At 38.4% G+C, this 14,105-nt stretch overlaps 1 protein-coding gene across 2 annotated transcripts in view; it reads right to left on the bottom strand.

Moving 5' to 3' along the window:
- Positions 1 to 2,725: 2,725 nt before the first annotated feature.
- Positions 2,726 to 14,105, bottom strand: part of PDGFD (platelet derived growth factor D) — a 280,450-nt gene continuing 269,070 nt past the window's right edge. For both annotated transcript variants that reach the window (XM_069554791.1, XM_069554792.1), the window contains exon 7: positions 2,726 to 5,645. In XM_069554791.1, coding sequence (XP_069410892.1) covers positions 5,520 to 5,645 — 126 coding nt within the window. In that variant the 3' untranslated portion in view covers positions 2,726 to 5,519. The remainder of the gene's footprint in view (positions 5,646 to 14,105) is intronic.

Here is a 14,105-nt window from a genome sequence, read left to right as displayed (position 1 = left end):
TCCCCTGCTGTGGATCTTGTGTTTTGAACTCTAAAGCATGCCTCATATGAATACGTGAAACATTTAACCAGTTTCCCCCATATTGACTATGGCCAAATTTCTTTTGATAGAAGTCATAAATATCTACGCCATATTCTCAAGTTTATATAAAAATGGAAAATATTGGGAAATATTCACTTAATGTATTCAACTCCCACAACAGTGATTTCTTAACAGCTGGCAATTTTAGCCTATTAATTTCTCACTTGGTAAACCATGCATCGGATCTGATCGCCTCAAATGACCCCACCTCCTGTGTCTTTTGTTATTTATTTATTTATTTATTTTAAATTTTAATTAATTCATTCATTTTTTTACTTTACAATACTGTATTGGTTTTGCCATACATTGACATGAATCTGCTACGGGTGTACATGAGTTCCCAATCCTGAACCCTTCTCCCACCACCCTCCCCATATCATCTCCCTGGGTCATCCCAGTGCACCAGCCCCAAGCATCCTGTATCCTGTATCGAACCTAGACTGGTGATTCGTTTCTTACATGATAGTATACATGTTTCAATGCCATTCTCCCAAATCACCCCACCCTCTCCCTCTCCCACAGAGTCCAAAAGTCTGTTCTATACATCTGTGTCTCTTATGCTGTCTCGCATACTAAAGTGCACACCCATCCTGACTTTCTCTGAGTTGAAGCCTGGGGGATAGAAATTGGTCAGAAGAGGAGAGATGTGGAAGTCACAAAGAAAAATGGAAAGGCTAGAAGATACCAGAGGAGAATGAATTTGTAATACTTCCTCAACCAAAAATGGAGATTAAGGAATACTACCTGAAGACTTTAGTTCTTACAAGAGAATTTGCATACCAGGGATTATTTAAAATATAAATTGAACCCAAGGGTGATTTTAACGTTTTGTTCCTGGCCACTAAGCCTGGAAACCAGCACTTAGCAGTTTAAAATAATTAGAAAATCAAACGGCTTTATTAGAAAATGAAGATTTCTTGGCCCATGACTTGCTGCACTGAGTATATTAGCATTTATTATGGACTCAGCTCCATACTCTCTTCTAATGTGTTCTGCTAAAGAATTCTTAGAGATGTCTATACAAATACAGTTTACTTAAAAAGATAAAAATTAACTTGTAAATTCTGAACTGTAAGAAGAACAGAAAGCTCAAAATCTTAAATTAAGTGGTTAGCTGCTTGCTGATGTTTAACTACAATATTCAGGAGATATCTCAGTGTGTTAAGTTTTAAAGGCCTATGTAGTTTTTAAGCTGATCATCAAAAACAATAGAATTTAAGTGACTGCCAATAAAACCAGTGAATTATAAATAGTCTCTCTTCCAGCATATTTGATCAGAGCTATCAATAAACAAAATTGTGTTTCCTAGGATTTCAGGCATGAATACTAATCTGTTAACATAATGTTCTACCAGAGGACCCTAGGAGAATATGAACAATTTGGACATCTATTGAGTTACTCTTAATAGAAAACTGGACATGTGTGCCTTTCAGGAAATAAAATAACATTAATGTATTTGCATTAAAATATTGCTTGTATATCTATGACTAGTATGATTTTTGTCATAAAAATCCAAGTTATATAAATAAACTACTCTACCTATCCTTGCCCATTTTTCCCCCATACTTTGACTCCACGTTAGCTGATATTTCCAGTGGTAAAATTGATTCTTGCCACAAAATACATGTCTCTACTCCCTTTTCCCCAAAACCCAACACTATTGAACTAAATAAAGTGGCAGAGTTTCACCCAACACTGTACACTTGCCATCCTGTCTTCAGTGGGATGGTGAAGACCAAGACTACAAGCAAAAGCAAAAATTCTTACAGTAAGATGAGCTCTCTTTAGGCTTTGTCTCTCTGCCTCCCCCACCAACAAGGCACACTCCAAACTCTATAGCAGAGTAGCCCCTAAGCAGGTCCAGAAAGTGTCAGATTTGTCACTATATCCAAGGCCTTCTAGCTTTCTCTCTGATGCACTAAGACAATTTCAGTCTCCACCTGCTGGGAGGAAAAGCCCCCAGCTCCCACAGATCACTTCCCAGGAATCCTTACAAATGCTACCAGATTGATCATCTGCCTTCACATAATTTTACATGGTTTGGTTTGTAATTTACTGAAAGCACTTATGTTATGAGGGAAAACTATATATGATCTTCAAATCTAGTATTTTGAACTATTTGGGATCATTTTAAAGTATCTTGCAGGTTTAGGCATTCTGTTGAGGGCGTTGGTTCTAAATAATGAAATAAACTCATATTGGAAAAAAAAAAATCTGGTTAACACTGACCCACCAACTGTGGTGTTCATCGAGATGGGTGAAGGTGTGAGGGTGAACATAACGTTATTGATTTCAGGCCCCAAAGGAGACAGCCTGTGGACACTCCAAAGCAAAAATGTCAGAGGAGGATATCTTCTACTAAAAGCCTGCAGGGAGACAGCCAAACAAAGAAGCACCAAGAGCAGCAAAACAAAACAAAACAAAACAAAAAAATAAACACACAAGTGAAGTACCACTCCATTTCCGGTTTCCGGTGGCTTCTAGAAGGGACAGGGTAAAAGCCAGTTTTCAAGGAACAGTATTCTAAAACCAGGCCCGCAGAACGCCCCCAACCTTGTCAGACAGCTGCATGTATTTGGGGAAGTAAGTCTGTATCATTGTGCACCTTTTAAAACTGCAGTTGAGTACTAAATAATGGAGTAGCTTTGTTTGTAAGCAATATTTATTTTTCATGAAGATAAGAGGCAAATTACATTTGTTACAGAAAACACTATGAGAGGAAAAGCTGCATGTTACCAATATAACCAAAAAAAAAAGAAAAAAAAAAAAACAACCAGAAAAAGTTCTACTTATGAAAGTGCTCTGCCCTATAACATATTGAACAGAAGGCATTATTCCAGGTGAGTGAGCCACACAGAAATGAGGATTTATTAGGATTTGTTTTGAAATGTAATTTGTACGGTGAGCTTTTTATTCCTTTGATGGCAATGAAGCAGATTTATTGGCTACATGTTGGAAGTGCAATAGATAACAGACAACCAAGGGAGAAGTTTTCATAAAACACTCAGGAAAGAAAAAAAAGAAGTGAGTGAGACTGCATGCTTACATGGCAGCTAATAAATAAAAAGTCGAGACAGGGCTTTAACTGAAAACCATCCTGGTTATTGCAGCTTGGAAGGTTTATTGAAAATTGGGTAGAACACTCTAATTTTTCATACTTAACAGTTGAGCAAGTTAGTGATATAACTCAAATTTTGGTTTTGGTCCAGCAATTCTATGTTTTCACAGGAAGCTTTCAAGAGGCTTGCAGGGAAAGAATGGTTACTGATTATTAAAGGGTCTGACTGTGCTCTTTCTGACTGCACTCTGGATTTCGGACAACTCAACAATAGAGTATTTATTTTTACCAGTCATCCTTTGAGGTAAAAACACAGGACACTTTCAGGGAAATTTTGAAGGAATATCTTCAATAAGCATTGACCTTTTAAAGAGCTTATCAGAAATGAGCTCCTAAAGATACTTGAGAACTTGGTCCTGAAAGCATCATGCTCAGAAATCCAAATATATATAGGCTGCTCATCTGACACTGAGACTTAATGAGTCCCAATTACACATCCCTCATTCGACTTGTCTGTGTTCAGTAGGGCCCTGGACTCAGGGAAGAAACCAGCTCTCCTTTTTTCTTTCAAGGTGAGAAGAAAAATGTCCTTCTCTCTGAGCGGCTCCAGAGCTATCTTGATGTCAATATTGCTCTCTTAGAGTCTTGTTTTGGAGAATGATGAATCACTTCCTATGCCTGTAGTCAGTCCCTGAGGCCTTAACAGACATTAAGGAGCCAAGGAGGAAAAATTACTCTAAGTACCAATAATAACTACCAATGCAAAAACCATTTCCTAGGGTAGAGCAGGGCCAAACTTGTGCTCTCACAAATTGCAGTGAGGCTTCTTAGAACAAGTGCCATAGATTTGGAAAGAACCAGAGACCCCAGGTCTCCTTTCACTTGGTTCAGAAACAGGAATTCAACTGAAATGAATAGTGAGTACACAGTTAGGAATTTACGTCAATGAAATTGGGTTGCTTTAATGCAAAAAAAGCTTCTGGGCTATAAGTAATCCATGATGGCTTGCCAAATATAAAATGCCATTATATATATATATATACACATTGTCTCATTTAATAATGACTCATGCTGAAGACTGAAGATGTCACTCAGTCGTCTCCGACCCTTTGCGACCCCATGGACTGTAGCCTCCTCCATCCACGGGATTTTCCAGGCAAGAGTGCTGGAGTGGATTGCCATTTCCTTCTCCAGGGGATCTTCCCGACCCAGGAATTGAACCCACCATCTCCCGCATTGCAGGCAGACGCTTTACCATCTGAGCCACCAGGGAAGCTCATAATGACTCATAAACAGATATATATATGGAAGAGATAGGAAGAGATATGGAAGAGATAGGAACACAAAAGCAAGATACATAAAATTAATTGGCATAATCTGGAGAGTATGAATCATTATCAAAAATGGATCCCAATCAAATAGTCCATCCCACTCCCAGTTATGTTAATATTTCAATGCTCACATTTTTTTACTTTCAACTTCTTAAACTTTTCAGTGAGCATTATTTTGAAAGGCTCATACAGAGTTCCCATGACATTCTCCAAAGGAGTTACTTTTGTGGAGAGGTTTTGAGAAGAAACAATTCAAAATTCTGCTTCGGCTTATACATTTTCTCTCATAGGATAACAATAATAAGCCTTATGAGAATTTTTTGAAGACAGGTGTTAATGAGTTTGCATGCCTCGGCAAGATACACTAAGAGAAGACTTAAGGGCTTTATTTCTAAAGCACCTATATTATGATGACATGCTTTTGGAGACAGGTGATTATTGTCTATATAGGTAAGTATGTAGTACATCTCATGAGAAAAACAGCTAGGAATGTATCTTTTCCCAGAAACCATATTTCCCTCTTTTTATAATTAAGATGTATGCACAAGAAATGCTCATTTATTGGATTTTTAACATAAAAGGTGCTTTCTTTAAAAGAGCAAGATCCAAAATTGTTTTGTGATTCAAAACTTAAAAATTAACAAATTAATCCTCCAAATCTTCCAAAGACATGTTTAATGTATTTACTATGTCCCTTATTTTGTCAGATTTTAAGAGTCTAAATAATTAAACCATATGTAAGCTCTGGTGTACCTGGTTATATATACTGAGTAAACCATTTGGTCTATTTACACAGAGACATGGAGATGACATATATCCTCAGACACTATTGTTAAATGCAATCCTATATTCTCGGATATAGAGGTTGATGATATGCCTTTCTACTTGTCATGGCACTAACAAAGCTAGATTGAAAGTCAGCAACCACTTGTATTCATTGCTTTTCAGGCTAATAGTAAGTTCGGTTGCTGGTGGGAAAGGGGTGTCTTACCACACCCTCCTTAAAATAAAGGTTCTTTCGTGTTTAACGAAAGTACATGCACAGTCTCTTATCGAGGTGGTCTTGAGCTGCAGATACAGTCGCACCGCTCATGATGATCCAACTGGATGTCAACGAGAGCCATGTGCTTCGCTCTGCCCCTCCTCTTGAAATGGCCAGGTTCAAACTTTAACACCTAGGACAAGAAGCATTTCCTGTTAGAAAGTACCTGGGATTTAACTCAAATACATACCACTTATTCTCTTTATGAAAACTGGTTCTTAAGCCTTTGAGGATCCAATGAAATCTATGGGCTCACTATTAGAATGCACAAGTATAAATATTGTTATAGACAATCACCGACTCCTTAAAGTAATGGAATCCACTGATCACAGAGTAATGCCTCCTGCATTACCTACGTGCAGGGTCATGAGGAGCACAGGTGTCTGAGCACGTGTTTACTGATAACTTTCTAAGGGCCTGCTTTGTGCCAAGTACTGTCCCAAATATTATTAATATCACAAAGAGTCTTCTGACTAAAGCATGTATTATGGATAAATACAATGCTGAGACAATACTCTGCAGACAGGACAACGAATACAGTTGCGACCTAATATGTTGGTATGGGGACTTCCCTGGAGAGTGGTTAAGAATCTGCCAGCCAGTGGTCTGGGAAGATCCCACGTTCCACAGGGCAACTAAACACTGTGCCCCAACCATGGAGCCTGTGCCTGAAGCCAGAGCTCTGTAAACAAGAGGCCACCACAGTGAGAAGCCCTTGCACCGCTGCAGAGCAGCCCCTGCTCACAGCTGGAGAAAGCAGCAAGGGCCCAGTGCGCCACCCCTGCCCTGCCCCATGAAAATGCTGGTGTGGCTAAACATGTTGGTGAGGTTAGACATTTTGCCTCCTCAGTGGTCATAAATAACTGAAAATGTGTGTATGTTCTTACATATCTGTTAAGCTATATCAAATAATACCCTTTATAATCCAAAACATCATGTTCCACTAAAATGTTTGCATATTAATACCTTTAAAACAATCCAACATTTCTTGAATAAATCACATCCTTAAATGTTTACATTAATAAGTGTAAATGTGATTTTTTTAAAGTTTAAATAGAAGCTAACCCTTCTTCCCTAGTGTGGCCTTCACTGAAGTCAATATTTGCTTCAAATTTTGCTTCACTTGAATTTTTTCATTTGAATATTTGCTTCAATATTTGCTTCACTTGAAGTCAATATACATAAATACTTGTTTTCCATATACAGTCAACTTAATTGCTTCCTTATTTATATTCTTAGGCTCCTGTTAGCTTTGATTTTTGATTCTATTCTATTTTCCCTTTTCAACTTTAAACTCTGCATGATACTAGCATACAACTATGTAGCATTTTGTAGTTTTAAAAAAATTTGCACATATGCACTATTTTGTCTGTCCCAAGACAAACCTTGTCATAGAGAAGGCGTCTTTACTCACAGTGTATAGGCTGGAGAACTGAGGAGGCCAGGTGCCCGGCCTTCTGTCAGCGGGGACCTGAGAGCAGTGTGTTCTCTAGGCTTCCAGCACACTAGGACCCAAGGACCAACTCATCTCTAATGCAGCTGCAGCTTCCTTCTGTATCTCAAAGGTGTGGCAGGCACACGTGTGAACTGAAATGGGGCCCTGATGCTTGGTATATTTTGCTCCAAGATGAAGATTAGATGCGAGGAAATCTTATTTTCTAGGCTGTATAACTTTTCATGGCACTCCCCTTGCCCAGATTTTTCTACTGGATTGTCTTCCTAGCAATGTCCTCATCCTTGTGTTACCTTATGTTTCAAGTTATAAGCAAATCAAAACCATCTACTAGGAAAACAGGCCTAGAGCCCTCAGTCCCCATGCATCCACTTTACTTTAGCGTTTGCCTTTTCAAAACATTGAGGGGGTGATATTTCTTTATTTGGCTACATTGCATCTTAGTTGTGGTGCATGGGATCTTCACTGGGTCTTGCAGGAGCTTTCACTGGGGTGCACAGACACTCTAGGTGTGGCACATGGCCTCCAGAGTGCACAGACTCACCGGTTGTGGCATGCAAGTTTAATTACTCCACAGCATGTGGGAACTTAGTTCTCTGACCAGGGACTGAACCTGTGTCCCCTGCGTTGCAAGACATATTCTTAACCACTGGACCACCAGGTAAGTCCCAACATTCAGCCTGTTTTTCTGTAAGAGTTCTGTGCAGCAGGTCATTTGTTCAATGTTCAGTAAAGTAAGGAACCTGGGCTCTTATAACACAGTGTGAAATACCTTGTCCCATTTGGAGAAGAGCTTCAAAAGGATATTTGTACTTTTGTGAGTACAAACTGGGGTTGGGGGATTGGGTGGGAAGAGATGGCCTAGAAGAGTTCATGAGGGAGGCACAAAAATACCAGATTATGGTAAAGCTAGTCCCAGTGCCAGTTTTGATAGTTTGATAGTACCAGTTTTGATAATTATATTATCCTCATTACCTAAATTCCACTGAACATACACTAGAATCACATAGTTTCATATGACATATGCTTTCTCTCTATTAACAAATGCTTTGAGGGCAAGGATAGCAAAAATAATGACTAACATTTGTGAGTATTTGTTAGATGCCACACACTGTTATGACTGGAAGCATTAAACATTTTGCGTATCACTGTAACGCTATGATATAGGTACTTTTCTAATACTGTTTCAGAAAAGGGAAGAGAGAGACTAAGGTTGCAGAGCCAGTGACTTGTGTCACCAGCATTTGTCTCCACGTGGCACACTGCATGCCCTTACCTGGAAGGTGGAGTTTTGTCTGTTCTGGTCAGCAGCATTGGGAACACAATAGGTTTCCAGTGGGATGCACTCCGGTGGCTATGGTGGGTAACGCTGCCACATCACAATATGGGGACCTATATTCACGGCCTCTTTCCTGTCTCCTCCCTACATCGCTTCTACCCCAACCTCCAACAAGGGGAGGGGCGCAAAACAAACCAAACCAGAGGCCAAAATGAAGTGGCCTATGCTTTGCATCACTCGCAAGTCTTTTACGATTTTGAAACAGAATTTCAAGTACTGAGAGCAGAGTGATCATGATATTTTCCTTTTGTTGCTCCCATGTTCACTCCTGCTTCATCTCTAAAGAAAATAAAAACTGTTGCTTCTCCATGAAAAACTAAGTAACCAAAGCATGGATGCAGTGTATATTGTATTTTGGGATATTAAATACCCTGCTACAATAGATAGGAAAGCCCTCCAGTGCCACACTTGGTCAGAACACCCTGGAAGAGCTTAAAGCTCGGGTTCCTGCAACTTTGCCAAGAATTTCTCTAATATTAGTCACTATTTTCCAACCCTAATAAACCAGATCTGGAGGTTGAACTATTCAGGGGAAGAAAATGATTCCCAAGAAGCCGAGCAGATGATAAATATTCTCTTTATTCCTATACATTAACAATGAGAAAATAGAAAGAGAAATTAAGAAAACAATTCCATTCACCATTGCAACAAAAAGAATAAAATACTTAGGAATATATCTACCTAAAGAAACTAAAGACTTATATACAGAAAACTATAAAACACTGGTGAAAGAAGTCAAAGAAGACACTAATAGATGGAGAAATATACCATGTTCATGGAACAGAAGAATCAATATAGTGAAAATGAGTATATTACCCAAAGCAATTTACAGATTCAATGCAATCCCTATCAAGCTACCAATGGTATTTTTCACAGAGCTAGAACAAATAATTTCACAATTTGTATGGAAATACAAAAAACTTCGAATAGCCAAAGCAATCTTGAGAAAGAAGAATGGAACTGGAGGAATCAATCTGACTGACTTCAGGCTCTACTACAAAGCCACAGTCATCAAGACAGTATGGTACTGGCACAAAGACAGAAGTATAGATCAATGGAACAAAATAGAAAGCCCAGAGATAAATCCGCACACTTATGGATACCTTATCTTTGCCAAAGGAAGCAAAAATATGCAATGGGGAAAAGACAATCTCTTTAACAAGTGGTGCTGGGAAAACTGGTCAACCACTTGTAAAAAAATGAAACTAGAACACTTTCTAACACCACACACAAAAATAAACTCGAGAGGGATTAAAAATCTAAATGTAAGACCAGAAACTAGAAATAAGAACAAAAATAAACAAATGGGACCTAACTAAAATTAAAAGCTTCTGCATGACAAAGGAAACTAGAAATAGGAACAAAAATAAACAAATGGGACCTAATTAAAATTAAAAGCTTCTGCACAACAAAGGAAACTATAAGCAAGGTGAAAAGAAAGCCTTCTGAATGGGAGAAAATAATAGCAAATGAAGCAACTGACAAACAACTAATCTCAAAAATATACAAGCAACTCCTGCAGCTCAATTCCAGAAAAATAAACGACCCAATCAAAAATGGGCTAAAGAACTAAATAGACATTTCTCCAAAGAAGACATACAGATGGCTAACAAACACATGAAAAGATGCTCAACATCACTCATTATTAGAGAAATGCAAATCAAAACCACAATGAGGTACCATTTCACGCCAGTCAGAAAGGCTGTGATCCAAAAGTCTACAAGCAATAAATGCTGGAGAGGGTGTGGAGAAAAGGGAACCTTCTTACACTGTTGGTGAGAATGCAAACTAGTACAGCCACTATGGAGAACAGTATGGAGATTCCTCAAAAAACTGGAAATAGAACTGTCTTATGGATCAGCAATCCCACTGCTGGGCATACACACCGAGGAAACCAGAACTGAAAGAGACACAGGTACCCCAATGTTCATCAAAGCATTGTTTCTAATAGCCAGGATGTGGAAGCAACCTAGATGTCCATCAGCAGATGAATGGATAAGAAAGCTGTGGTACATATACACAATGGAGTATTACTCAGCCATGAAAAAGAATACACTTGAATCAGTTCTAATGAGGTGGATGAAACTGGAGCTGATTATACAGATTGAAGTAAGCCAGAAAGAAAAGCAACAATACAGTATACTAATGCATATATACGGAATTTAGAAAGATGGTAATGATAACCCTGTATGTGAGATAGCAAAAGAGGCACAGATGTATAGAACAGTCTTTTGGACTCTGTGGGAGAGGGAGACAGTGGGATGATCTGGGAGAATGGCATTGAAACATGTATAACATCATATATGAAACGAATTGCCAGTCCAGGTTCGATGCATGATACTGGATACTTGGGGCTGGTGCATTGAGACGACCCAGAGGGATAGTATGGGGAGGGAGGAGGGATGGGGGTTCGGGATGGGGGTTCAGGATGGGGAACATGTGTATACCTGTGGCGGATACATGTTGATGTATGGCAAAACCAATACAATATTGTAGAGTAATTAACCTCCAATTAAAATAAATAAATTTATATTTAAACAAATAAATAAACAAATAAATAAAAAGACCATTATCAAAGCCTAATAAGTTGCCACGACTGACATCTATAAAATCAGTGCTCCGTTGATTTGCTTCCTCATTTAATGAGAAATGAAAGTGTGTGCTTTGGGGTAAAAGCCGCGCCTGGCCAGTTTTCTCTAACTGGTCTCCTGATTGTTCAGGGATTTTCCCTGTGTTTTATATTAAGCCACGTTAGCCCAGTATATATGTGTTTTGCTGATAAGAGGAGAAAAATGAATTGGCAGACACTTTTCCAGACAAGACAGGAAAGCACTATTTGAACAACGTGGAAATTGGACTGCTTTACTGGCTGATCACAGCACTGATGTTCAAAGCTTTCAGACCATGTAATAGTCTTAGGTTCAGGTACACAGCATTGAAAGGAGAAAGAAAGCAAAGCTGATTTGAGAGAGCATAAAAAGTTAAAAGGAAAATGAAAAGCCTTTATCTGAGAAAGCAAACTGTCTCTGGGTTATCATTTCACCTTTAAAGGGAAGGAACCACTGAATTAATTACAGTCGCTGTAGGACACTCACTAATAGGTACCTTCACAAAATGCTTTCCTATTTTCTGCTCTATGATTCACTGCTGCAAGCATACACACTGAAATAAAAATCCATGGAGGAGCAGCCAGTCATTTCTTATCACCTATGGGTGAAAATGGCATTCTTGACCCTTCTCCACCATCTGGAAAACCACATGAAGCCAGGGAAAGTTGATTTTTATTAAATGGTGAATGACTGAAGCAGTTGGTGGCTTTCATACCACTACACAGAATCAAAGATGCTCAGTTTGCAAATTACCATATCACAAAAGATATTTACTACAATTACTCTCTTTGTTGCCAATAAAGCACTGAATGAATCATTGCCATGAAGTTATTACAGTAATAAAACAGTACTAGACAGAAATGCTACATGCTGAGTTGGGCTCTTGTTTATTGGAAATATTAAAGAAAGGTCGTTAAGGCCTTGTAATAGTTTTCAAATTAATGGCTGATGTAGGATCACAAATACATATTTTAGGACATGTGCACTGTATAAACTCAAATCATTAAGGGTTTACTTAAGATTCACCCAACTTCTAAAGCAGGCAGCATTCAGTATAAACACTTTCTTAAGAAAAGAAAGCTTCATATTTTTCCTTACTTTATGATTTCTTTCATGCTTACAGACTATAAAAATGTACATACAGTTAAGATTTTTAAGGTCTTGTAGTCAACCTTTCTGAAACCTAAAGTGACTACAAACAAAAATATTTTGAGATGAGAAAACATATTATTTTCTACCTGGGTAATTGCACAACTTGAAAGTAATAGTTTCTAGGGAGATTGAGAGTTGTAAGGGAAGGAGTGATACCAAGTCCTGAGATACAGTCCTCAATAAGAAAGACACAAATAACAGAGTTCAGCAATGCTTCTCTGACAAGCTAGGTATGAAGGTGACTAAAGGCTGGGCTTATAATGTGGATCTATACAACCCTCATGAATTTTGAAAATGCAATCTTGATATCTGTGAACACTTACTTATAACCGAAATTTTCTTGTGAGCACTCTGAGGTGTATTCAGCCGCAGTTTTTCCTTTAGAGGACATAACTAGGTAAATGATTTTGACAGCATTTTAGAGGATTAATGACTACATGTTTAGCCCAATTTCAGAAAACATGATGGAAGCTGAGCTGGGCACCAAGTTTCAGAGCACGGCATTAACACTGAGTATCATTCGTGTCACAAATGGGTCTTTGTCTAGTTGGGGAGTATCATGCCTGAAGGCAGCTTTGCTCAACTTTGGCAAGAAGGCCTAATATGAATCCAGATCTACAAGGAAAAGGATGTATACACTTTGCTGTACTTAGAGGATCCTGGCGCCAGTAAGTCATCAAGGCTCTAAGGGAGTCAGAAGGGAGCAAGCCTGACCACACTCTCAGGATATTCCACCCACATCTGTCCAGTGCTTTACAGCCTTCAGAGGCTTTCATTGTCCCAAGATCCCCAAGAGATAAGCAGCACAGGTGTTACTAATGATGAGTGGATAACTGTTTTATACATATTCTATACACATTAAATGTTCCAGATCATATCTTTGTTCTTTTGTATTCTCTTAGCATTTCAACCACCAACTTGTTATATTCCTAACACAATCTCAGCAAGATAAGATTTAGGGAGTGGTGAACAGATATCATATAATTTCAGATCTGTCTGGGAACTCAAAATTGTAGGTTATCATAGGGAGTAAAAGAGGAAACCCGAGGCCCTGGGGAGTTCTTGGTGGCTGGTCCGAGGTGGCCTTTCATGTGAATCCACATATTCTCTCTTCAGTTGCGTGATTTGCTTTGTCTCTATTGTCTTGTCTTTTATAGGAACAGGAAAGGGCTGCAAGGGAATCTTCTCAAGGTCTCACTCAAAGAGGGAGAAAGAAGTAGGGAGACTCTACATAAGCTCTATAAATGCTGTTTCCAGAAAAAGAATAAAGATTTTCGTGACTTTTGTTATAACCCTTAAATACGTTGCCTTTGCCATAGAGTAGAAACTTTTGGAAAAATATTGTTTTCCTGTCTTCTTGGCCTCAGTTTGCGATTTTAGCTAAATTTGTTTCAATGACAGATGCTTAAATCAAGTAAAAATTAAAAGTACCATTCTTTTATCTCAAGTCTAAATCTCAGTGTTTTATTATCTCCAATCAATCTTTTGTTTCATATATAAATATCTGCTTATATCTTCTACCTGTTATGTTTAATGGGCAACACATTTTTAATACAAAATTCTTATATTTAACGTAAAGTTAAAAAAGTCATTCACAGTAATTTTTTCCATTGTTCAAGTGACTGAAATGGTTAGATGCTGTAGATGCCAGAGACAGAGTTGTGTCTCAGCTTATGCTGTTCACTATGGGAGCCCCTGACCATGTGCAGCTATTTATATTCAAATTAGTGTAAATTAAATAAAATTTAAAACTTCAGTTTCTCATTTGCATTACACACATTTCAAGTGCTCTGTAACCACATGTTGCTAGTGACTACCAGATTGGATAGTACCGATATAGAACTTTCTCATCACTGCAGAAAGTCCTAACAGATAATGCAGTTTTGCCAGCACTGGGACAAAATCATGAGAGGTAGGACAGTGAACATTAACTTTTCTTTCTCTGTTGCCTCCTAAGCTTTTGGCTGTTGACTGAATGGACATAGCCAGGAGACCAAATGCTTAAAAAAAAATACAATAGTAAGTATTAATCTAAAAGGT

This window comes from Ovis canadensis, chromosome 15 (assembly GCF_042477335.2).
Source record: "Ovis canadensis isolate MfBH-ARS-UI-01 breed Bighorn chromosome 15, ARS-UI_OviCan_v2, whole genome shotgun sequence".
NCBI lineage: Eukaryota > Metazoa > Chordata > Mammalia > Artiodactyla > Bovidae > Ovis > Ovis canadensis.
Note: the sequence above shows the minus strand (reverse complement) of the source record. Positions and strands in the feature narration are given on the sequence as shown.